We start from the raw sequence: 26,017 nt of genomic DNA on the forward strand, positions 1-26,017 counted from the left end.
AGAGCAGAGGATGTAAATGTTCATTTCTGAAAGTCTGAAAGCTTCTGAAGCCTGTGTACTTCGCATAAAATTAATCTATATTTCCCACGTTTAATGTTATCTCTCTTTAATTAAGCTGATTTTAAAAAAATTTGCGCCAAATCCCTTTCTATAACCAATTTTTAGAGCCAAATATTGATAAAAGATTGCATAACAGTATGGATAGCGTAGTTAACGGACTTGTATCATTATTACTCACCTCATTTACCATACACAAGGCCTATCCACTTCTCCCGATCTTCTATTAGTATTTACATTGCTTTTCGGTTAGACAATTCCCAGTACCAGAAGCTTAGATGATACAGTTCTAGTCTGGCTCACGAAAAAACATATAGTAACGGAGATTTTCCCAGATTTTACTCTTGATTTTAGAGATCATGATGAACTACCTCCTCGACTTCGAAATTTATCGGGAACTGTATTTTATGCCTTCAAGGTGAATATAAAACGATCTCACGATTTAAGATTGCGAAAGCTACACTTAATTACGCATGCATTAAATCAAATGTCATGATTATTGCTTTTCCTATAAAAACCACGATAAATATGAAGACCTTAATAAAACTATTGTTAATTTTGTGAATAGATTTGATCTCCATATCATTTACTAACAAATTCATTTTGATGCTGTTGATTTCATACATGAAATACAAAACTTTCAAATCACCCTCAAAAAAAGATTACGAATCCTAACCATGATTTTTTTACACGATTTCTGCTTTCTTCGAATATTTTGTTTAATGAAAAAAGTACTTAACAAAAACAAAATACTTTGCAGGAAATTTAAATATGAAATTCTCCATTACTTGACAGAAATAATATCAACTTAACAGAAAAACTGCAAAAAAAGAAAATATTAAACAATATCAATCAGTCGTCATCGATCACTGTTAAATCCTGTTCAATTTTTCTCATCATTTTTTTCTGCAGCCGAACTTCTCCCTTGTTACCGCTGCAAAAATTATGCAATATAGTCAGCAAGAGTAATCGACTGTTTTGACAATAATTTAATGAATTTCATCTGTTTTAAAACAAGATTAGACAATGATAAAGACTCAATAGAACTATGAAATTTTGTTCGAAATGATAATATGTCAGATTTACCTTAAATTCGCAGCTGCTTTCTCTCGAAGTTCTTCTAAGTTACTGTCGGGCTTAGCCCATTCCAGAACTAATCTTCGACCATAGAAATGAGTTGAGTGAACCAAACCATTGAATGCACGTCGTGCATCAGCACGAGTTAAGAAATCAACAAAGCCGAAACCACGATGACCTTCCGCTGACGCACCAACCTAAATTATTAAAGATGAGGAAGTATCACCGTCATAGATGGAAATCAAAAAAAAAACACTGAGAACTTCGAATAACTTAATTCATTAATATCAGGAAGATGAGGTAATAACAATGAAACAATCTTTCCATATAAACAGATAAGTGAAATAAACCTGCCTTTTTCGGCATTCTGAAAGAGCGGATCTCACCAAAGGTAGCGAAAAGTTGCCTGACTTCTTTTCGAGTTGCTTGAAAAGGTATATTTCTGATCAAAATCTGGAAAAGGAAAACATAAAATGGCAGAAGAGCACAAAACCATATTTATTTCTTTTAGCAGTACCACAACAAAATTTTGAATATGAGACGAACTAAATACGAGTAAAGTAGGCAAGAACCCGCAGATGAGATTCATGTTTATCTAACCGTCGCTAAGCTATTTAGAGTACGAAATTTCAAGAAATTTTACAACAGCACATAACAATTCTTATATTAAATTGTTAAATTCATTAAGAAAAAATCATTCTGATAGTAGTCTATCAAATCACTAATAAATTAAGTAGTTAAAAAAAGCATGGTGCAATTATTCCCTGCTAAGATATATCAAATAAAATCAATTTCATAAATGAGATTCAACAAAAACAAAACTACTTTAGTAGCTTCCCCTTGCTCCAATTTATCAACTCCTTTCCTTGCAATAATCTTATCAGATACAACTTCTCGATGGGATAATTTCAACATTAAGCAATGACCATCTAGTAAAACACCCTGAAAATAGAAGAAATGAAAATAAAATAAAAATAACATAAATCGTTTATGACTAAAAAAACTTTTTAAATGCTTTCTTCACTCACGAAAATTAGCACACAAATATTTTTCATAAACAGACCTGCATATCTTTTATGGCTTGCTGTGCATCCTCTGGCTGATAAAATGTAATGAAACCGAATCCCATTGAAAGCGTTTTGGTCGCATCTGTCGCATCTAAAACATAGTAGCAATGCAACATTTGTTACCACTGCCTTTAAAAAAACAAAATTTGAATAGTATTATTTTACTTTAATATTTTCTGCACTGGTAAAAAAATGTACAATTTTTCAAGCATTTACTTAACAACATAATGATCTGAAAAAAGCAGTGATGAATAACCTTATCTGAACAGCACTTCACTCCAGTTAGCTGGTCCAGCAAAACTATTTTCTGTGATATAAAAAATAAATAAAAATAACTCTGGAAAAATAAATAAGTAAAAATAAGTATAAAACTCCAAAAAAAAAATTTTTTTTTTAAAAAAAAAAAACTATTTTCATGATGCTCAAAACATTAGACATTAACAAAACCACCTCTTTTTTTGGAAATAGTAGCCGATCGTATACGAAATCGTGATTCAAATTTGTTTCTCAGCCCTTCATCAGTTGTTTTAAAGCTCAAATTCTTTACAAATAATGTTGTTCCTGGCAACAACTGGTCATCTTTCTCTTTAGCATTGTCATCGCTGTCATCATTTCTATTTTCAGCGATCTGCATTTCTACTGCAGATTGCTGCTGCATGTCCCCGTCTTTGGCTATCGTTCCACTCTTGACTGTTTCAACCGACTCAACTAAAAACAATAATTTAATGCTACAATATTTTTTAAAATCTTTAAAAGTGACGATAACAAAAACAGGCACAGCACATCAATTATTTGCGTGCACAACCTTGAATAGTAATAAGAATTTTTCCTTCGCATTAACTGGAAATGAAATATGATTTATATTTGGAGCAGTGAGATCAAAATAAAACATTTTGGATCAGAGGAAAAATGACTTAATGCATTTACCAACAACAGCAAATAGTGGCCCTCTAACTAATTTTGTCCAGCATTTCTTAACCATTCTTGAAGGGACGTTATTATATTCTTTACTAAAGTTTTCGTGCCTTTTTCTTGTAGTTCTATAGCTTCGACTGATTCTTCAGTTAATCGATGCTTCTTGCTTCGTCTCAGCTTTTTGTCTTCTTTTATGAATTCATTATCCTTTCTTTCAGTTTGGATTTCAGGTCTGTGCTGTTTTTGATCTTCATCTTTGCTCTCCAATTTTCCTAAAAAAAAGTAAAGGAAGAAATCACCGTTCTATTCTGAAACGAACTAGTTCTATAACAAATTATCAAAAACATCGAAAACCAACGAACTTAATTTAAACAAATCGTACGGTGCCCATTCAAGAAATAACGGCTGCGAACGAAATCGAGCGTATGCAAGCGTGTTAAATGCCTTCTGAGCATCAACTGAATTTTCCATTTCCAAGATAGCAGTGATACCTCCTATAAGTAACCTAGATTTTTAAGAAATATTTGAATCTAAAATCTGAATCAAGTTTGTGAAAAGTAAATTTCTGAAAATTCTAAAACCAGTAACTGCATGATGCAAAATTACTTCAGTTGACACCATCACATCAGATGATTCTAGATAACCATAAAATACTGAGCTAATGATCCATTAAAAGAACCTTTACAAAATAGTAATCAATTACATTCTCATACCAGAGAAATTATTTCTCCCATGAAAAAAAGTAAAACGCTTAATTTGTTACCTTACTTTTACTACTTTTAGCTTACCGGGAGGCATCAGTAGCTGTTTTACGGGGCCATGTCTTGCGAACATTCGTTTCAATTCCTCAGTATCAACCTTGGTCGTTAAATTTTTGATGATAATCACTGTATTACTTCTTTTTGTTGCAGGACGTGAAAAAACATCCAGACATATACCATTCGCCAACAGATATTCTCGAGTTTCACTAACCAGTCGTGTTTCAGCAAGTGCCATACGTACACCAGCGCTATTAATTACAAAAAAAGGTAAGAGATTCCGACAAAGCTTAACTCCCTAATTTTTTAAATGCAAAATAAGGTGTTTTATAATCATTTGATAAGTATAATCTCCATTGATAAGTATAATCCAGAAATTCAGAAATTCTTTATTCACCGTTGCAGGATCAGTTAAGAATTTAATTCCTGTTAATAGAAATATACCTTATTTCACCTTGTCCAAGCAGCAAATCACTTTTTTCAACGTCCAGTTTCTCAGCCAGCGTTTCAGCAACTGCATTAGCTCCAAGGAACAATGTATTCCACGAATGAGATTTTCCAGCTTCTTTCTAGAGAATCATAAAATGACTCTACCGAATTATTCGAAATGTTAGCTGATGAACATCTTTCAAGAAAAATACCTTTAGTTTTGCAACTTTTGTTTTCTGAAATGCCGATTTACCAGTGATGTCAATTTGTTCTATCTCACGTTTCTCTTCTCCAGGTAAAATGTGAAGCATTCTTCCCTAAAAGTTAATGAGAACAGAATATTTCAACTATAAGGAGAAGGAAGATGAATAAATAGGATAAAAAGCACAAATCAATCAATAACAGCTCCGAATTTTAGAGAATGTGCAGAACCAACCTTTAAAATGGAACCATCTAATGCTGAGAATGCCGCAACAGCAGATTCTGGAAAAACATATGTGACGATCGCAAACCCTTTACATAAGCCCGTTTTTTTGCTAACAATCATTTGCAAATCAGATATTTCACCATACTTTTTAAATAGGTATCGCAAGTCTTCATCACTGCACACATAGGGTAGATTTCGGACAAAGAGTCTGGAAACTAATATTTAAATAAATGTAATAATTATATACGATATAAACAGTCCGCGCAGTGTAGGTAATACTATAAACAAAAATAAATTAACCTTCCAGTTTCGAGAATCTTTGCTACAGATGCTTCGACTTCTGCTTCTCTTGTCATGTGAACATAATCTTCCACATCTTTAGAAACTCGATTACTCAATACTTTTGTTATTTCCAGCTCAAAAAAAAAAAAAAAAAACTCAATCACTAAATAAGTGATATGCTTGCCTGTAGTAAACAGACTGGAAAAATTCTGCTCTTTATCGCTCATGATTTGCGCTTTTTATATCACCAGCGGAGCATTAAATGTTCTTCAGTAGAGGTGAAAGCAAACATTAATAAATTTTTTTTAAAAAAAGTAAACCTTGGAACCACCAAAAAATTGTTCATCCCGTTTCAGCGCCTTTTTCACATCAGATTCTTTAAAAAATGTTACAAAAGCAATAGCTTCAGCTGAGCCACGTACAATTTTTATCCCTTTCAACTTGATAGGGCTGAACCAATCTTTGATTCCTTTTGCTTTTACAGTTTTCGGGAAACCACGTATTATCAGCGATAATAACGTATCCCCTATAATAACTGTATTACAGAAAATAGTAAAAAAGGAAAATGATGAAATAACAAATTTTTATGACCAATTAGATAATAAAAGCTGATAATGCATTTTCATGATGTTAAGTATTTTCATCATTTAATATAAAGCAAACAGTACTTTTTCAGTATTATATTTCCACTCTTTAATAACCAACTTTGAAGAGTTGTTAAATTATATAAATTCACATTTCAAGTGATATTTTCCTGTCTCAAGGACTGAATGAATCCATATCACAATGAAAATTTGACAGTTGTATTTAAAGCAAGCATCTTGTTTGCTCTAAATTAAATAGAGCTGTAAACTTTAATTATACTAAAAATCCATGCGGATTCCATACATTATTCTTCCATTCCAAAAATTTACCACTGACTCCAGTGAGCAATTCCTCTATGAGATTGTTGTTGCTTTCATCATTACTACTGCTTGGAATTGGTAGTGCGCTCTGAAAACAAGATAAAACATAGGAAAGAAATCTCAAATCCCAAAGATTACTTACAGTAGCAAGTCAGACCGCACAACACTCATGATTATTTATTTTGACTACAACTAAAAACAGGAAAAGATTTTAATAATAATAATACTAACTCTCCAAAAAATATTAACCTTTTGCACTTCGATGAAATCATAAAATTCTTTATCGCTTTCCTTTCTCATTTTTTTGGCCGATGGTGAACTGCCTCTAAGTGAAATGATTCTCTTCATTTTCTCCTCTTCTTCCTCAGGATGCAAACGCTTATATGCACTACAAAAAAAATCAATACTTACTGGTAGAAAGCAAAAAAATAAAAGTAAAATAACCATATCCTTACAGAACACATGTCAACTGTCTTGATAAAGAAATTTTATAAATTTAATTGACTACTCTATTACCTGCTTCCCTTCGCGTATTTACTCCAAGCCCTCGGTTTTGTCGAGTCGCCGAACGGCTTACACTCTTCTACCTGACAAAAGCAATATTTCATAATGGCTATAAAAGAACAAATTCATTGCAAGAGTAAAGCAATATGTCATTAGGGAAATTTTAAACTACAGATGCTTTTTCAAAATCATAACGTAATTAAGCAACAGATTTTCAATTCTAAAATAATGCTGACTTCAGCAAAGAAATAAACTAACATCTTGATAACGTTAAAAGTTCATTACGGAAAATCTTAGCATTGACACAGTTTAAAAGAAAAGCGGGTAATTTTTACGGTCAATCGTGATGTTCCCATAAATGCATTGTGCAGATTATCACGTGCTTTCTGAGCATTTTCATCCGTTTCGAATCCAACAAATGCAAAACGACGAAATTTCCCATCTCTGGTGTATTTTAGTGAGCAGTCAGTGATTTTTCCGAAACTTTTGAAGTGACTCCGTAGCTTTTCCTCGGTGCAATTTGATGGCAAGCCTTTAACAATCAATCGACTCATCCTTCTAGCCTAAAATTAAACATAAAAGATCAGTAGCAACGACTACTCTTATAAACAGCACCACAGAGTACACAAGCAACAAAAACCCAACTCCCAACTCGAAACAACTTCACCACCAACCACCATCAGATAACTTCCGTCCATCAGCACCGGACAACAAAATCCTCTGCTTTTTCTGGGGTCAACATGAAAAGACATATCCCAGTGGCCCAAACGCCCCAGTCGATTTGGTCATTACCTCTTCAACACCGCAAGCTGTTTGATTTTAAAATAATACGCCGGTGGAAGTCATTAAATTTCGAAAAGCAAACCTGTAGCAACAATATATTAATGAATAAAGTATTTGGTATGAGAAAACCATTACCTGTTCACCATCACAGGAATCGTTCACGTTAAAAGCGCCACTTTTATTTAGCGTGCTGAAAGAAATCCCTCATTTCTTCATCAAAAACCGCCAAGAAATACGACAAAAGCTAAGGCAGGATTGTGAAAAAGATACCCGAGCAATAAAGTGGTTTTCTTCCATTGAAGTTTGACAGCGATCTAAATAGCAAGCTGTATTTGTCTACTGCATACTTTAAAACCGAAGCCATTTTGTGACCATTTGTAATGGGATCGCTTCGAAAAGTGGAAATTTGAAGGCTATTCCGAACTGCTAGAACCTTAATAAAAATGAAAAAAGCTGGTCAACGAACAAATATCGTTCCTTCACATGAACGTTTTTGACATCTCTAGACAAATTTCTGCTGTCCAGAGAAGATGGGGTTATATTTCAAATTGACCAATTGTATTAATAATTTTTACTTGATAAATGCCACCATCCAAATGCCATAAAACTGCAACAATTATAATTGCATTAACATTCTCTTTTTGGATACCGACTGCCCACCAATCCCACCATTTTAGAAAACAAAATTGAGAAAAAGCCAGGAATTCAGATATGTGTGAAAATTTCACGAGATAGCTTTTTTTGTTGTTGACGAATGGTGGCTTGTGGAATTCTTAATCAGAAAATGATGTATTAATCCAATTCTGAGTTGAATGATATCTCGAACAAAAACAAAGTCCATGTAATCTTCCCAGAAAAGAATTTAATTATCATATTTAGCTTAAATTGATTCTAATCTGACTGAAAATGTTTCAATAACTCAAATCAGTTCCAACGATCAGTCCAAAAAATTAAAATAGTGTGAAAAATTTTTGTGCGCCGATGCGTGAAAGTGAAAAGAAGAAGTAGGGATGGGTAGGAGAAAGAGAAGGAATAAGGATTCAATAAGAGATTATAATATGAATATAACCTGGGCATTGGAGGATCTGAGCGAAATTGACACAGAGAAGGAAAAGAGAAGAGTGGTGACGAATGATGCCGGCATTCCAGAGACTTCAGTAATCAGCCAAAATGGTTTTCGCTTTGCGGATTGGAGGATGGATTTTGGGAAGGATTTGAAGGAACGGAGGGGGTTGGCGCTCAACCAGAGCAATACCGGATTGTTTCGCTCAGTAATGATGGTGATCCACTGTGATGTGGATGACATGACATGACATGACATGACATCTCATGCATCAACATTGCACATTGTGATTAACTCAGAATCTGATCTCGATTATATCTCGATGAATATATCCTTTCCCAAACTTGAGCAATTCTTGAAAAGGTGGGCAAATTATTGGATAAAAGTGGGCTGATTCGGATGGATGAAAAGATGTGGCAACCTGCAACTCCGATTTTTTATTGGGAGAAAACGACAACAAGGTTCGGGTCATAGTGTCGTATACACATACACATACATGCGTGCATTTAATAAATGAATATATAAATATAAACTAAAAATCAACAGATAACTGATGTACAGCACGACTAAATAAGTAATTTATGGTATACTGATGCTTTGTAGAATGAAACGAAATAGAGTAACTAAGGTGATTAAAATTCAGTGACAGCAAGCACGTAAATATGCAGTAAGTTCACAAATTTACAAAACACGACTAGCAGTAAAAATGGTAGAAACGTCCTCCACAACACTTTTGTTGCCAGCTGTTGGTGACAAGGCTGCATTTGGTTCGAGAATGACACTTTCAGTATGGATTTCCCCATGCGGAAGACAACTATTCCGGGATAACAAGGAAAGCCGATTATCCACAACCTAAAATCATTTTAATAAAGTTACTTTCATTCTCATTTAAATCTAATCCTTTTTCATTTCCAATCTTTCATTTTGGAATGAAGTTGTAGCTTCCTAGTTTTTTTTTTTCGTTTTTTTTTTTCAACTCAAAAAAGGAAAGTATTTAAAATACCGAAATCAAAGTTATTCTCAATCCCAATTCGAAGGCATCACGATCATAAGGACCATAAAAAGCATCTTCGGAAGCTGTAGATTTACATTCCTTTTCATTTATGAATTTACATTTCGTAAAAGTAAGCCCATTGAAAGCAAAATTCGCACATTTCATATTTTCATATCTGAAAATTTTCAACTTAGATATTTGTTGCAAATAAACAAATAGGACTAACAGACTAAGAAAAACTGAATGGAGAAAAATTGAAACATTTTCATCACATTTTTTTTCAAATTTTTTTGATTACCTTTTAAGTCGACGTCTTTGTGCTTCTTCGCCCCACAGCAGCTGAACATAGTATTGAGTGTTCCCTGCTACTAAAGGCATTGAAAACGAAGAGAAAGGAAATGAGGGATTTGAATTACCATTGTTTTCTTCGCCACAGAGGAAAGGAACCTCAATACTAAACTTCTGCAAATTTAATAAATTTCCTTCCATAATAAATTGACTTCAGGAGAGAACTATGGAAATATATCCATTATTATTTAAAATTGTGTTCAGAGAGAATTTCAAGGAAGAGTTTGTAAGAGTTACTTGTTTGCTGCGATGCAAGATGGAAACACAGTCAGATGGCGCAATAGTGCATCCACTGATAGCTTTTTTTGTCTCTTTATTTACTACAACCACCCGCACAAATGCATCTCTGGAAATAAAGAAAAACAGGATGTTTCAGAAAGAAAAACAGGATGTTTCAGCAAATTACAAATAAGAAAGGTTTTGGTACTTTAGTTCTAGAAAAGAATATTGTTAAAAGTCAACTTTTCGACCAAAATATGTGGTAATAATTGTAAGAAGAAATAAGAATGACTAATATAACTGAAAACAATTTAAATGAACGAAGACTGTACCATTAGAATTATAAATCACGGACTCACCATAAATTACTACTCACGAGGAAGTGGGGTTAGAATCAACTTGGACAAGAAACAGTGTTAAAAATAGACAATGCTTAAAGGAAAAATAGAAAAAAGATTACTATAGACTACCTTAGACCCCTATTTTCAACATCGAAACTAATATTTGTAACTCCTTGAGCTGTCAGAACAAATGAGCCATCACGCAGCATAGTGAGTCCAGATTGTGTCAAAATGCGTAAAGCAGCAATACCACCACTACCGAGCAAGGGGATCTAAAAATTTTAATAAATCCAAGTAAATTATTGATTTCCTTCCACTTTGAATCTTAGACAAGTCTTGATGTTGTGGAGGTAAATAAGCAAAAATATCATAAGGAATAAGCACTCACGGAATAATTAATATGCTCTGCGTTGAGAACTCTGATAGTTAGAGTATTTTGAAAACAAGCTCCAAAGGGAGGTTGAAATATGACATGAACCAAATGAATTTCTTGAGGCTTCAACACAATAATGCCCTGTTCCAGCAACTAAAAAAAATATAATTTAGTAGCAGGAATCCACTTGGACTAATAAAACGATTGAGAATATCTATTAGTTCTTACAATACAATAACCATTAAACAGTAAACAAAAAATCCGGAAATTTGAAATTTATAAACACATACATCATATCCTCTACTCATGCTATGCAACTGTAGCTTGAGATTCAATGATTTTGAGCTGATGTTTCGCAATCTAATTGATCTATTTACACGACATTTGACATCGACAAATCCAAAATAAACAAAAGACTGATCACATGACAGGAATTTGCCTTGATTTTCCGCATCGATGTGTCGAAGCGAGCTACAATAAACTCAAAGTGAGCACCAAACCGATATTTTATTTAATTATCAGGCATTGCAGTACTTCAGAAAGAACTTCGGCGTTATAATTACTGAAACAAATTCAGCTTCTGAATGGGAGAATTTTCAAATAAATTTCAAATTCAGATCTCAAAGTTTCAGATTTCACTTTAAGTATCAAACCATCATATGTCTATTTTTACGAAACTTGTTAGAAAAAATGTTCGTAGAGAGGGACATTTTTTAAAATTTTTTCAAAACGGAGAATAATAGATCCAACTGAAATATGGAAAAAAAAATAAGAAAATAATATATTAATGCTCTATGACTCACCAATCACTGCATGCTTCACTTTTCCACTTCGTTTTTGCAGATGGTGACAAATCTTCTGCAGTATTGCTAATCTCTCGCAATAAATTCAACTCTTGTACAGTTTTTAGTTTTTTCGTTTTGTTGGTTATGCCCGAACGGTCATATCTGGTAGTCACTAAAAAAATTACATCTCATATTTATGCCAGTCTCAATCAGGAAAGCTATACGTACTGACTTTTCAAATCCTTATAATTTAAAATCTTATCAAAAATTTATTATTTAGATAAGATTAGAAACAGGAAATAAATTTCAAATTTTATTTTAGATTTAATGACATCATTGTTATCATAGCAATATGTAATGTAAAGAGTGAATGTTTTTTTAATTAAAGAATTTTTGATAAAAGTAAGTAAAATTTAAATTAATTTCAGACATGCATTTCAATGAAAGAATATAAACAGGAAAGGGTAAAAGATATGATTTACTCATGTAACCACTTTTTCATGCAACCATGATTGAATGAAAAAGAAGATTGATACCAACCATTTTTCATTTGGTTATGACCATTAGCATTAGAATCATCAGCTGATCTTTCACACCTTCTTAAAGAACGTTCTATTTGTTCTAAAACAACATTATATCATTAGTAAACATAGACAATCCTTTTATTACTCTCGTATTTTCGGTTTGTGACAAAAACTAACAGAATCATTCAAAAATAAAACTGAAATCAAAAATTTCGATCACATTCTTTTACTCTGATTTATTTCTGCCTATTCATAAGAAATTTCTAAAACTTCTAAAAGCATAAAAAAATCCCTGTTTTTCAATAACTAATAGCAGCAGCGACAATTCTCCAAATGTAAAAATAGAGACACTTACTGAAGCCTAAAAACCTAACATCAAATATGTAAATAAACCATCTGTTTCAGGTCGTTTTCCTACAATCACTTCGGGAAAATTCAGTTTCAGACGAGGTCGTGTTTTAGCTTGTAATAAGGCTTCAACGAGTGCGTCATCATTGTCAAAATTTTCCTTCTGCAAAAAATATTTTATAATATCTTTTTTATTCATAACATCAATAGAATTAAAGCAATCTTCATTTGAACAGCAACCTCAAGAACTCTGTCGATAGCAGAACTGCTTAACGATGGTTCTTCCGTGACCATGGACATTCTGCGTGCCATTGGGAAAGGACCACTGAATTTCAAATTCGTTCCTCGGATCGATTGAGGCGAAGTTGCTTCCGGATAAATTGATGAGATGCAATTTATACTTAAAGCTCGAAGCGAAGTTTCTGCTGCTGAAATTGCTCATATTCCTTTCAATATTGTAAAACTTGTTTTCAATAAATCGAAAAAAAAAATATTTTCTAATCCACGCTTCTCATTTCTAGTAATTTGGGAAACCTTAAAAACCCTTAAAGAAAAGGAAAACACATGCAAGACTTACATTTAGGAGTAGACATTTTGGGTCCGCCAAAATTCTGTTTTGGTTCATTCTTTCTCTTCAAACGTCGCATGTGCGAGGAAATACCCGGTGGTGTGCTTTTAATATCCTGATTTGTTTCTTTTCGAGGCAATGTGGTGGGTATTAAATGAGAATCTGTCATGTCTTTGAATAAAAAAGTTTATTAGTTGACTCACATTTTTTCATTTTTGCAAAAACAATGATAGTGAATAATTACTCCCAACATAAAACTCTTAAAAACATGCAAATCAATTATTTTTTCGTATGTAACTAGTTCGGCAGCAGTTTCAGCTACCATTTGATGAAAATTAATTCAATGGGAAGGACAGAGACCCATGTTCTCCTATCCCCGTAGCGTCAGACATATTTTCTGTGTTCATGAAAAAGTTAAAATGTACAAAACATAGGGAATTAGATGAGAGTTACGCAGCTACTACATTTACAGCTGCTATGTTGCTAAAGCTATGAATTCAGAACTTACAATAAAAATTTCACTAAGTCTAACAAAAAAAGAAACTGTTTTAATGACTAAATATTCATAGATTTCAACTTATAAGGGAAACATACTGAAAGCAGCAAGTTCACTGACGCAGATTTTTGGTGATGGTGGGAGTGAAGAATGAATGGATGGCTCCCAACTATTCTCTTTCTCCAGGCATGGCCTGTCGACACCAAAACCATCATGTACCAACTGTTGCTGCTGCTTACAAAATGATTCCTGATCATGTTGCAGCATGTTAAGAGCTGAAAAAAAAATAATGAAAGTGAATTACTGGAACAGAAAAACAGTGAGTGGTAAAACTGAGAAAGTGTAGGTATCATTCTTAAAGTAGTGATGAACATTTCGATGAATTATGTCAGTAAGAATAAATATATGATCGAGTTTCACCTATTTACATGAATTTTAAATCTAACTTAACTGTTTCCTTCCCAATAGACTTAGAACAAAAAAATTGCGAATTCTTACATAATTCTGAAATTTCAGAGTGATAAACTATAAAAACAATTAGAGAAATGACAGCTTCCTAATAATGTTTCTAAAATAATATCTATTAACAAAAAAGTGGGCAAATTATATACAGAAGTTTGTAATCAAGGTAATAATATTTGCCTTCTCGTCCTCTTTTAAACAATGGACTTCTCTCCACTACATCCTCATTTTCACCACTTAATTTTTCTCTTAAGCCAGGTCCGAAGATTGAGTCAACATACGTAGTTTTTCGTGCACCAATTTCATTTCCTTAAAGCACTTAATAATAAAAGGATATGTTATCCAGATATAAAATAACATGAAAATAAAACTAAAACTGACTTCTGCCAGTTCTCAGAAAAATTGACAGGATAAACTGATACATCGAAAGACCCTCCAAAGAAATATTTACAAATAATAACCTTCTGCTACAATATTTGATTCTTCCGCTATAGTAGACAGCCTCAGTGGCGAATGATTTGTAATCGTTATTTCATCTAATTTTTCATGCTCGACGATTCCGGGGTCTGAAATACAAATTATTAAAAAGACTTGCTGTAACCATAAATATTGGGCGACAGAAAAAAAAAATAGTAAAAACATTGAAGCCTGCATGAAAAAAGGAAGATTTTTAGAACACCGTTATTGAACTTTAACGATGATAACTACAAATTACGTACTATAACACTTACGATTAAGGTATTATTTTCAATCGATCTTAAACATAATTCAGTAATATTATAAGAACCTGAGTTATAAAATCATGCCATCAATTTACATCATATTTAATCAGCTTGAAAAATAAATTTAATATACAACTGACCATCAATGTAAAGATCGTCTTCGTAGGCGGATAACTTTTCGTCCATTTCCGACTCAACATCATCGAAACGATCCTCCTGTATCTCCCATGAGAAAGAATTCATCATTTAAAAATTATCACCTGAGTGACTGTACTATCAATGGTGGAATTAAACGGGTCGGCAAGAAATAATACACAAAATCCCAGGAAAAGTTAGTGCTGCAATAAAAAGAATCAGAACTTCCTGCATAAAATATTTGAATTTAAATTCATGCAACGAAATATGCAAATGTTTGGGACATGAAGTGCTGGGAATGAAGGAATGTTTAACATTTAGATGTAAAACATGGAGACTCATGACCACAAAATGAATTGGTCTTTTGCCTAAACAATTCGACACTATCAAGATTTTATGCGCACGGTAAATGTAGAAATGTCTGTTGAATCAAGTTTCATTGAACAAAATTATCAATGTCAAATATCCTTGATTAAGCAAGTTATATTACAAAGCGTTTCTGTACGAACTCATCAAAAAGCTTTTATAAAATGAAAAAATTTAATAACAGAGCGTATATGCACAGGAAAGATTTGCACAACGCATACAACACTATCTGTCACTCCACGTCGTGAAAAAGGCGAAAAAATTTGGAACGCTTCACGAATTTGCGTGTCATCCTTGCGCAGGGGCCATGCTAATCTTCTCTGTATTGTTCCAATTTTAGTATATGTTCATCGGAATGAACAGACCAGCCTCATGTGTTTCCTTATACATTTACTATCCATCGATTTGCATTCAATTTAGAGTGGGTTGGATAGAAGAAATGCGGAAAATAGTACTAATAACAGGAGTGCACAGCATAACAAAGATTGGTCTTTCTTTGTTAAAGAATTACTAACGGTGTGGTTGATTTCTGAAAAAATGCCCTCTGGTTTTCACGTAAAACACGTAAGTTATAAATATCTCATGCAATTTATAAGTTGTTTCGTAAAGTTTTTTGCAGAAACCATGCATAAAATTAGATTGTGAAATGTCCCATGCAGTTGGCAAGTCATTTCGTGAAATGTTCCGCTGAATTGTGGTTTGGTTCGTAACAGTGCATCTTATTCGGTACAGTTTCTCGGGTAGTTGTGTCGGGAATTGCTTTTGAGAGGATTTAGCGAGATAATTTACTCATTTCGTTATATATTCGGTATGTAAAAGGCCTCATTTTGCGTCGTCTTTTACATGAGAAGCACTTCATGTAGCAGGTGGTAGTAGTTGCATTTGAGCAGTATTTTTTTGGAGGTCGATCTGCTGCTAACTTAATAAATCAACTACTTATATAGCATATGCGCTTAAAATCAGTGTATCTTTCGCGTTTGTGTAAACGGAGCTTCATTTGTTCTCGGCTAGCAAGAACAAGCAGACTGCGGTCTACCCCACCGCAAAATTTTGAACTTGATGGCAAGTTTTTTAACTTCTGATTTTAAGGTTTTTTCTTTTTTTTTTTTTTAACTTAATTTGCTGAATCGTATGGTTAGTGTATGTGAATGGTCGGACTTATATGAAATGGAAAAAAAAATATTGAGCATTCAGCTATTATTTGAGAATAAATTTAATGTATTGTATTGTTTCCAGGAATTTCGTTATCTCCAGATGAAAAATGGAATTTATCACCTGCCGTTTTGCGAACATTACAGAGACGTTTGCTTTTCGAAGCTGATAATCCACTCTGTTTACTCAAACAACGCATTGTCAATTTCATTTATGGAAAATATCAAGTGAAAGGTGGAGTTGCAGATATTCTAATAGTACAGTGATAAACATTGTTAAGTTCATATTGATTATTAAGGTCAACGGGGATTCTTTGCACATAAAACAGTAAAGAAGAAAACTAGCACAAAAACGAAGATAATTATAGGCAGTTTGACGATTAACTGATTTCTTATCATCATGGAAAAGTTTAGGTGGAATGTCTCCGCAATTTGCAGTGATTGATAATCAACCACGAGTAGTTTCTATATTTGATAATTTTGATTCCTTGCTTGTACCTGCAAATCATGTCAGTCGGAGTATTCAGGACACTTATTACATCAATAAAGATTACTGCTTAAGAGCGCATACATCGGCGCATCAACATTCTTTGATTAGTCAAGGTTTGTCGTAATTCTTTTCAACCTTAGTAAATATGTGATCTTCCAAATTTTTATCAAGATAGTAGAAACATCCAAGTCTTGTTTATTTTAATCTTTCTATTGTGCTTTATGCGTTTCTTAATTTTTCCTGCACTTTAGTTGCTTCAACTTCATTCTTACAAAATTCATTTTTTTGTTGAAGCTCGACTGCAGATTAATGATTTTTAGCTTTTAGGCCTGGATAACTTTCTTGTGATTGGTGATGTATACCGACGTGATGCAATTGACAGCCTCCATTTCCCTTGTTTTCACCAAATAGAAGGCGTCCGTTTGTTTACCGCTGCTGAGCTATTTGACGGTTCACTGAAACGAGATCCGGTAATATGTTACGTTATTTGTTTAAAATTGTATTGTAGACTTTTTATACATATACATAAATCGAAAATCAAAATCCTTATTTCTTTTTTGATTAAAGGCCTTTTATGTTCTGCCTGTCTCATAAAATATTGTTGTGAAGGAAAAATAAATACATCAGTGCAAAGAATTTCAGAAATCACTTTTTGCAAACGACAGAAGAACTTCAAAGAAGCAGGGACAACACACAAAAGATGTCGCAGAGTGCTTAATTAAGGACTTAAAGGTTTCAGTGGCTAGTAAAAATCATAAGGAGAATATTTGGTATTGTACCAGTTCATTTAATGAATTTTAATTCTGTAGTGAAAGCATGAAATTATGAGGCATATCTTGCTTCCTGTGCTTTATTCATAAGTATTTATGATGCATTTAAGGCAACTTTGGAGACTTTGTGTCACCACATATTCGGCATTAATTATGACATGAGGTGGGTCAATGCAGATTTCCCATTCACATATCCATCATTTGAACTTGAAGTTTATTACGAAAAAAGATGGATAGAGATTCTCGGTTGTGGTATTATAGAGCAGGATCTTTTGAGAATGGCTGGCATTGTGGATAAAGTTGGTTGGGCATTTGGCCTGGGTCTTGAAAGACTTGCAATGGTAAATCATAATCTTTTTTGTTAAATACTTTTTGTGATTGATAGTTATTTGTTGATTGTATTGTGTGGCACGCAATTCATTTTGATGAAGTGATTGGTTAATATACTGCTTTAGACTTTGGCAGAATGTTCTTATTTATTTCCTAATCTTTCTCTGAAAAGAATCGCGAAACCTTTAACTTCTGGTATATTTTTGCCTGGGATAATAAGTTTCGTTCTCTACAGATTTTATACGGGATTTCGGATATCCGACTATTTTGGAGCCGTGATTCGGGATTCTTGACACAGTTTGCTGGAAAATCTCCCGATGAAAATTTCAAATATGTGCCCGTTAGTATTCATCCTCAAGTGCTCTATGATCTATCATTTTGGCTTCCAGAAGGTGTTGGTCCCAAAGAGATGGCTGCTGAAACATGCGATTTAATACGTTCCGTAGGTGATCAACTTATTGAGCAGGTATGCTATATGGAAGTAATCTGATAAGTGTAGGAAAAACTGATAACTCTATTGGTGATTTATTATTAACTTTTGTTTAGTACATTTTTCTACTTACATAAAAGTTTGATAGTTTCATATAAAAATTAACTCGCTTTAGGTCAAAATAACCGATACATTCGAACACCCAAGAACGAAAAAAACTAGTCAAACCTATCGTTTGGTATATCGAAGCCATGAAGAAGCTTTAACAAAAGAACAGGTGAATCAAGTTCATTTGAAAATCAGACAAAAAATGGTTGAAAATTATGGCGTTGTATTGCGATGATGGCATTGACCTCTGTTCTAGAATATTTCAGGGAAATACATTTCCTGGTGTTGCTATGCTGTAAATAAAGTATGACTATGCATTGATCTTTAAAACGTTTTTCTTTAACAGATGAACTATTTTGTTTTTAAATTAACTAAATCAGAATGAGTCAATAAATTTTTGAAATAAATCAGTTGTATTATTTTAAAAAAAAAGGAAAAAACTAATGGAACAGCTTGTTCCTTGTAACACAAGTATGAAAAATCGAAGACAGAAGCATTTGGTTGAAATAGTACATGTAAAGAGAAATACTGATCTATTTTAGGTCAATAAATTTGATATTGCATTAATTTGGACTTTTGGCTATTGTTGTACTTTTTGCTTCTTACTATGATGCGTGGATTAATTGTTGTTGCTTCATATTAATAAAAATTAGTATCTCAATATATTACATAATGGACTGATGTTGGATGCATACGTATTTGAAGGAGTGATGAAACAGAGGGCCAGAATTTTCGTAGTTTAATCGTAGTTTAATCATCCGACTGATGGATTTAATTTTCTAATTAAGAACTTGAAGTTTGTTAAGATCATCGTTGTTGGAGAATTGGAATTTGTAGGCAAGGGACAGATATGTAGATAATTGGTAACCTTTATTATCTTGGAAGGTAGGGATAAACTGCTATGTTTATAATTATTCTTGTGGCTATGTAATTTTTCAATCTAAGTTTCGGATTATCTGGCTTCATAATGTGAGTAACTTAACTCGGTCACGACTGTATATGTTTCTTGCTTATTTTATCAGAATTTATTCACTTGCTACCATTTTTTATCAGATGTGGCGATGATTTATCCACGAAATATTTGTTCATATTTGAGAAAGTCTCCATATTGCTCTAGTAAACGTGCTTCAATTCAGAGCAGCAAGAGGTTATTAAGCCATTCTTATTCAGATCGTATTTGCTGTTATTAGATCAACATATTTTACTGTATGAATGAACTCGATTATATCAGTATCTCTATTGCTGGTTCTCAGTTCCTATGTTTTTGATTTGGCACGAAATGATCATTTTAGAATTTTTTTCAAAAAACTGAAGAAATGACAGAAGTTTAATATATCAGGGGTTCTTCCTTCGACATAGATGCTGTAATAAAGAACCATGAAAAATGGATGGAATGTATGCAATTAACACGAGCAAGAGAATCAGATTCCGAAGTTTATCGGTAAGATTAATGCGTTGTTCCATTTGTATTGCATAATATTGATTTCATCAAATCTAAGTTAGTATGAGAGGTTTTTAAAATGTAATTTGAGGATGATTCTGCCGCCTCCAAATGTTACTGGGAATCTTCATCTGGGCCACGCCTTGACTGTAACTGTGGAAGATGCCATGTGCCGATATCGACGTCTTCAGGGACAGCAAGTATGTAATATATCATGCGAATTAATTAGATCGTGTTCATTTGAAATGAACATCTGTTAATTCGGTTTTGCAGATTCCGTTCACCTTATAATTTTCAGGTAATATGGTATCCTGGGTTTGATCATGCGGGGATCGCTACACAAGTAGTTGTTGAACGAGTGCTATGGAATGAAAAAAAAATGCGAAGGTATCAGATCACACAACATGATTTCCTGGAATTATGTCGACAATGGAAGAATGAGTAAAATTTTCCAACGATTGTTTTATTGATATAGATCTGTAAGTTAAAGTGTTTATTTTCTTCATGAACTGAAGTTTGCCTACCAAAACTTATATTCTGGATTGAATTTGACCATTATTTCATGTTTTAGGCGTGTGGTTGATATTTCAAAGCAATTGAAAGCTCTTGGTGCAACACTTGATTGGCATAATACGTACTACACATTAGACGATGTAGGTGAGTTTTTTGTCTTTCATTTGATTCAGTAAAATTTTTTATATTGCTTGGATTACACCACTGCTGTTTTATTTGGTTGATTTTAGGTAGATATTGGAGAAAACAAGAAATGTTTGTTCAGCAACATTAACTGCAAATTTACATTATAGCATTAAATGATTATTAGATTATTTAGTAAAAGATTCACTGGAGTAATTTGAATTTGATTTCTATCAATAGCAAAGTCATTAAAGTCATATTCTGATGTTATTTTTGAAATCCTAAAAAAAAAAAAAAAAAAACGAAACAAACTCGACAATCACAACAAAATCTATTTAATAGAAATTTTGAAGCGACCAAAATATGAGTGACATATTTTTTTTCTTCTTGTAATTTTTTTTTTTATAAATCTAGACCAAATTACAAGAAGAAGAGCGACTTTCTCTTAGTAACTCTCACTGTAAACTATTCATTTTACTACATGATAAATCTCAACTTGTATGCTTATTAGCTTGCACTGCTGAGTCGACTAATAGGTAAAGTGTGATTTTGAAGCAAAGGAAGCCGAACATATAAACCAATATACTTTACATGTTACTGATTGCATGATGAAAGCATCATGCAATCAGTAACAATGTTTTTGGTCTTTGTTATTCCTACTTCTAAATAATTACAGTCGGAAAAAGTCACATGCAAATTTGATTTATAACTTTTGATTATTTTTTTAAGCTATTTTCTTATACTTTCTCCCTTATAGAGATTCTCTGAAGCAGTTACGATTGCATTTTGTCAATTATACAATAATGGTTTAATATTTAATGATATGCGAATGGTCAACTGGTGTCCGACTTTAAGGAGTACTATTTCTGAGCAGGTATATTTCTGTGTCATTTCGCATCTGATCTGCAACTAGAGTAGGTTGACGTTATAAATGTCGGAAAAAATGACAATTAAAGAATGTTCTTATATGAAGATAAGACAAGTGGTGCTGTATTATACATAAAGCGTATGTATAAATAAATATAATTCAGTAAAATTTTTAGGAGGTTGATATTGTAAATGTCGGGAAAAATGATTATTTCCTGCTGAATAAATCTGGTTTAAAAGGGAAGTATGTTGAAGTAGGTGTTATGCATCGAATTCGTTATGAATTTTTGGGTGGAAACAGGTCTTATTTCATTTTATATTTCGACGAATTATTGTTTTATTCCTATAATTATTGTTTTTTAGAAGAATTTTATGGAACGAAATTGTGAAACTTTATAGCTATATCGGCCAATTACTATGTCAGCCTTTTCAGCTTATCCGGCAGTAATTATTTAGAAGTAGCAACAACAAGACCAGAAACATTGTTTGCTGACTGCGCATTAGCTGTTAATCCGAGTGATGAACGTTATGCGAAGTATATTGGCTTGCGCGTTCGACATCCTTTGCTTCCAGATCGTACCTTACCTGTTTTAGCCGACTCATTAGTGCAAGCTGATAAGGGTACAGGTTAGTAATTTTGAGATATATTTTATAGGAAATCGCTTTTTTTCTTTGTTTTTAAAGGCAAAACAATTACTATGAAAAAACCGCTGTTCTTGTTATCTTGTTTAAATTTATGAATTTGTTAGATATGTTGTGGTTATTTCAAGATTTTCGTTGACTGATTTTGCCATGTTTGTCGAGTTCATTTCCGTTTTTTCTAGGAGTTTTAAAAATAACACCGGCACATGATTTTACTGACTTTGCTATCGCTAGAAATCATGCAGATCAGCTATCGGATGAAGACTGCAGTCGATTTTGTATCGATGAATCTGGTTGTCTCATAAATGCAGCCGATTTGAATGGAATAGATCGATTTGAAGCTAGGAATAAAGTAATTCTGTTTTTCATGGGACTCCTGCAAACCTTAGAAAAAGATGACTAATATTGAACTTCAAATTTAGATATTATCAAAATTGATAGAATGTAATAAATATGGTGGAACGTTGCCCTATCATGACCAACAACTGAAGATATGTAGTCGAACTGGTGATATTATCGAACCAATGGCTAAGAAGCAGTGGTTTATGGATTGCACCAGTATGAATGACATGGCTCTTAAAGCTATTGAGCGGGGTTTGGTATGTCATTTATTCACAATTTAATTGTACAGTTTTAAAAACTGAATTTTAATACTTAATAAGTCTTAAAGTTTTAATTTTAAGTTTCTTTTTTCTTAGCCAATTCTTAATTTTTCTTTCTTGCAGCTTACTGTAACCCCGAGATATATGCAGACACATCTGGAAAATTGGTTGAATAAAAAAGAGCCCTGGTGCCTGAGTAGACAGCTTGATTGGGGACAGCGTATCCCAGCATTTCGTCCCAATTCCGATAGGTTTGATTTGAACTTAAAATATATATCAGGTTGTTGTGCAAAACGCTAACATTTTCATAAGTCTTCCAAGCAAATTATTTATTTAGCGATTGGATTGTGGCCCCAAATGAGTCTGAAGCGTTACGTGTAAGTGGTAGAACAAATACCAGAATGAATTTGGAGCAGGACAGAGATGTCTTGGACACATGGTTTTGTTCGTCACTTATCCCAATCATTTTGTTTGGTAAATATTTAGCTACAAATTCCCTTGCATATCGCATAGTTACTAAAGCAAAAATTTTAGAGAAAAAGAGGCACTATTCATTTACAGGTTGGCCAAAAAAACGAATTGATCGCATGCCATTATCTGTGTTGGAAACTGGATATGACATTGTTGGATTTTGGGTGGCGCGAATGGTTACAGTTTGTCATAGGTTTTCTTTTTTATAAAAATTCGCATGAAAGCATTTCTTTTTCACTTTTGTTCTATGAATCTTACTAGCGATACGAACAAATGATGTCTATGCTTTCACTTGTGTTTTGCGGTTGTCGAAATGAATTTTCAGTTTAACTGGTTATTTGCCCTTTCCAAAAGTTGTGTTACATGGCTTAGTACGTGATGAAAATGGACGAAAAATGAGTAAATCGTTAGGAAATGTAGTCGACCCAATGGATATTGTTGATGGTATTTCTGTTCAGAAAATACTGGGACGTCTTGACAAAAGTACTCTTACAGAGGAGGAAAAAAGTGAGCTCACTTTATGAGGCTATGAAATAACTTGGTATTCGTGCTTTGGTGTTACAGTTATTAGTTCTACTATGATCAGAGTATTAAAAATTAAGTTTACATTCTGATATCGGGACAATTTTAAAAATTCTAGAAATGGCAGCAAATTCGCTGAAATCTCGATTCTCTGGAGGAATTCCTCGATGTGGTCCGGATGCTTTGCGTTTCGCTTTACTCCGTCATGATGTTGGGGCTGTAGATATCAATATCGACATTTTACAGACAGCTGAAGAAGGTTTAAAGTGAGAAATCAAGTTCATTTTATCACATATTTAATATTTGTTACAGATTTGATATTTCGTGAATCAGGAATTGCACTGAAATATTTTAAAAAATTCAGATTTTGCAATAAGCTGTGGAATCTTTGCCTTTATGCTGAAGAGATATGGCGAAACTGTTGTGAAGTTTCTGACCAAGTTTGCAGCGATCGTCTTGAAGTTAGTCACCTATTACTTGATTTTCATTCTATGAAAATTCTCTCCTATGCAAACAAGTGGAAAAGCACAGAACTTAATATATTCTCTCAAATATTTTTAGACCCGTAGTAAAATGATCCTCATTAAGTCAAATTAACTGCAGTAAAAATCCTCATCGATCAGTGATTACAAGGCTCATACCATTTCCGAAATATTCTTTTTAGGATTGCTGGATAAGAAGCCGTTTGGGAAGTTCTTTAATGATGATGTCAGAAAAAATGGATTCGGATTGTCCCCATTTAGCACTGAGTGCACTACACAGATTTCTCTACAATGATTTATGTGATGTTTATATCGTCAGTTTCCTCAAATTAGATTTATGCTAAATTTGAGTTCAAAGAATTCTACAAAATATTTTCTACATTTTTATTTGATTTTTTCAAACTTCTAATTGCTTCTTCCGCCTTTGAAAAAGTCAGCTTTAACTGAATCAAGCAGTAGATCTTTTTATAAGTAGTATTATTTAGGAGACAACAAAGAAAGCATTGTGGCTAAAAGACTACTCAAGATTAAGTGTAGTTGCTGAAGTTTTGCATGATGTTATTGAAAAATCGCTGTTTCATCTCTCAATTTTCATGCCTTTTGTGAGCCAGTATCTTTTTGACCGCATCAAACGAGAAAAAGAAAGCAATACTTTTGTATTTAATCCAAAGATGGTACTTTTATTGGTTTTGTTTGTTTTCTATTTTTTTTTCAATTCTTCCAAACAGTTTTAATAATGTTTAATAATTTTTGGCTTCTAGTGATAGAAAATTTCGATTTTTAGGATTTCAAGTCTTATTTGATTGATAAAAAACTCGAGGATGATATGTCGTTTGTGCTGGAGGTAATTAAAGCTATAAGGTCTATCCGGGCACAGTTTCAGATTCCTGCAAAAAATACCTTGCAAGGTATTGTTTTCTAAATAACCATGTTTTGTTTCATATTTCTTTGTGTTTTTCGGTCATTTGGAAGTCTCCATTAATGTTTGCTTTCTCATATATGTGAGCTTTCGTATTTTACCCATTTCTAGTTGCTTGCTACGGAGGAAACTGTGATCTGAAGAATTTCCATTCCATTATTCAAGAACTTTGTAACGTCGAATTCTCTTTGGCAGTTACAGAACAAAACAGTAATTGCAGTTTGCCTTTTCCTGTACACGGATATTCAGCCGAAGTCCATGTTACTATTGTGGTGCGTGAAATATGACTCTTAAATACGAAATAAGAAACTGATACTTCTGATACTTCTTTTTAATCTTACTCTTTAATTGAAAGAAGCTATTATAAGAAAACTGCATCAAGTTTTTCAGCATTATTTTGCAGGGCGATTATGGTTCTTTAGTCAAAAAAGAATTGTTGAAACGATTGCAGAAAGCAGAAAAAAGGAAAGGACAATTTTTACATCGAATTGACAAACATGAAAAATTAGCTAGAAGTGCAACCAGAGATGATCTAGTGGAAAGACATCGGCGAAAAATTTTTCAGGTAATTGATAAAAACAAGCAATATACGTCATATTTAGACATTTAAGACGTACATGATTTTTTAAATTTAATATACCGTTGAACATCTGTGCATGTCTTTTGTGAGTTTCATTTGCTATTAGTCTACTCACAACCGATGATCTTTCTCATCCTACGATTTTCTTACTATAATAATTTTATTCATTCATTTTCAGGCAAATGCAGTGGTGAATGGTATGATCGAAGAAATCTCAAAATTAGGAGCTTTAATCAAAAGATTAGAAACATTTTGATTGTTATTGTATAAAATATGTACTTTATACAAAAGTAAGGATGTATTGGGTTACTAATCCTTCTTTGCTAAACCGATAAGTTGCGGATTTCTGAGGTCATTCTTGTTCACTTTCGGCTCTTTTAAATTTATTTTACTAATCTTCTACATGCATAATTTAAATCTAAATTTTGGGCTGGGTTATTCTTCTTTTCTTCCTTTTCTGTAATGTCTTTCCTTCCTATTTTTTTTTGCAAATTGTTATGGTTTTAGGCTAATGAACTTTTATGCCGTTCATTTTTTTAAATCTCTTCAGCTGTACTTATCTGGTCACTCAGTTAAATTTTATGAAATTTGAAAAAAGTCATTTATTCTATGCCCTACAAATCTTTGA

At 33.1% G+C, this 26,017-nt stretch overlaps 4 protein-coding genes and 1 non-coding gene across 8 annotated transcripts; 3 read left to right on the forward strand and 2 right to left on the reverse strand.

The window, feature by feature from the left end:
• Window positions 1-909: 909 nt before the first annotated feature.
• Window positions 910-6,975, reverse strand: Bma-rbd-1 (RNA recognition motif.; the record flags this gene model as incomplete). Of its 3 annotated transcripts, XM_043082072.1 has the most annotated exons (18): window positions 910-991; window positions 1,144-1,331; window positions 1,489-1,587; window positions 1,960-2,076; window positions 2,198-2,292; window positions 2,652-2,909; window positions 3,227-3,388; window positions 3,479-3,610; window positions 3,905-4,125; window positions 4,319-4,443; window positions 4,516-4,620; window positions 4,740-4,938; window positions 5,031-5,146; window positions 5,333-5,538; window positions 5,927-6,005; window positions 6,167-6,305; window positions 6,434-6,504; window positions 6,757-6,975. In XM_043082072.1, 18 exons carry the CDS (start codon window positions 6,973-6,975, stop codon window positions 910-912), a joined length of 2,613 nt encoding a protein of 870 aa, XP_042938006.1. The 3 variants fall into 3 exon arrangements, with proteins under 3 accessions (XP_042938006.1, XP_042938007.1, XP_042938008.1); XM_043082073.1 differs by lacking the exons at window positions 910-991; window positions 1,144-1,331; window positions 1,489-1,587; window positions 1,960-2,076; window positions 2,198-2,292 and adding an exon at window positions 2,459-2,508; XM_043082074.1 differs by lacking the exons at window positions 910-991; window positions 1,144-1,331; window positions 1,489-1,587; ... (8 more) ...; window positions 4,740-4,938; window positions 5,031-5,146 and having other exon boundaries at window positions 5,518-5,538; window positions 5,934-6,005.
• Window positions 6,976-8,948: 1,973 nt separating this feature from the next.
• Window positions 8,949-14,693, reverse strand: Bm11187 (Uncharacterized protein; the record flags this gene model as incomplete). 2 transcript variants are annotated; one of them, XM_043082076.1, is made up of 16 exons in its annotated part: window positions 8,949-9,119; window positions 9,271-9,436; window positions 9,560-9,723; window positions 9,847-9,955; window positions 10,299-10,441; window positions 10,558-10,695; window positions 10,833-11,013; window positions 11,346-11,499; window positions 11,868-11,948; window positions 12,245-12,362; window positions 12,440-12,627; window positions 12,777-12,929; window positions 13,362-13,538; window positions 13,906-14,034; window positions 14,187-14,291; window positions 14,588-14,693. In XM_043082076.1, 16 exons carry the CDS (start codon window positions 14,691-14,693, stop codon window positions 8,949-8,951), a joined length of 2,283 nt encoding a protein of 760 aa, XP_042938010.1. The 2 variants fall into 2 exon arrangements, with proteins under 2 accessions (XP_042938010.1, XP_042938009.1); XM_043082075.1 differs by having other exon boundaries at window positions 12,777-12,938.
• Window positions 14,694-15,205: 512 nt separating this feature from the next.
• Bm15506 lies at window positions 15,206-15,309 on the forward strand. Its single transcript, XR_006227902.1, has one exon. It is a non-coding gene; the product is annotated as a small nuclear RNA Bm15506 (small nuclear RNA).
• Window positions 15,310-15,895: 586 nt separating this feature from the next.
• On the forward strand, window positions 15,896-18,462 carry Bma-fars-2 (Uncharacterized protein; the record flags this gene model as incomplete). Its single annotated transcript, XM_043082077.1, has 8 exons — window positions 15,896-16,010; window positions 16,185-16,334; window positions 16,514-16,702; window positions 16,917-17,059; window positions 17,232-17,321; window positions 17,470-17,700; window positions 17,925-18,155; window positions 18,295-18,462. 8 exons carry the CDS (start codon window positions 15,896-15,898, stop codon window positions 18,460-18,462), a joined length of 1,317 nt encoding a protein of 438 aa, XP_042938011.1.
• Window positions 18,463-19,288: 826 nt separating this feature from the next.
• Bma-vars-1 (Uncharacterized protein) lies at window positions 19,289-25,645 on the forward strand (the record flags this gene model as incomplete). Its single annotated transcript, XM_001901589.2, has 22 exons — window positions 19,289-19,374; window positions 19,567-19,668; window positions 19,760-19,868; window positions 19,967-20,109; window positions 20,240-20,321; window positions 21,062-21,178; window positions 21,348-21,472; window positions 21,605-21,798; window positions 21,996-22,165; window positions 22,236-22,412; window positions 22,539-22,666; window positions 22,753-22,889; window positions 22,977-23,079; window positions 23,212-23,393; window positions 23,527-23,674; window positions 23,773-23,869; window positions 24,073-24,204; window positions 24,376-24,564; window positions 24,675-24,798; window positions 24,921-25,081; window positions 25,213-25,374; window positions 25,568-25,645. The coding sequence occupies 22 exons, from the start codon at window positions 19,289-19,291 to the stop codon at window positions 25,643-25,645; spliced, it is 2,946 nt and encodes a 981-aa protein (XP_001901624.1).
• Window positions 25,646-26,017: the final 372 nt, after the last annotated feature.

This window comes from Brugia malayi (genome assembly GCF_000002995.4).
Source record: "Brugia malayi strain FR3 genome assembly, contig: Bm_v4_Chr4_scaffold_001, whole genome shotgun sequence".
Lineage (NCBI taxonomy): Eukaryota > Metazoa > Nematoda > Chromadorea > Rhabditida > Onchocercidae > Brugia > Brugia malayi.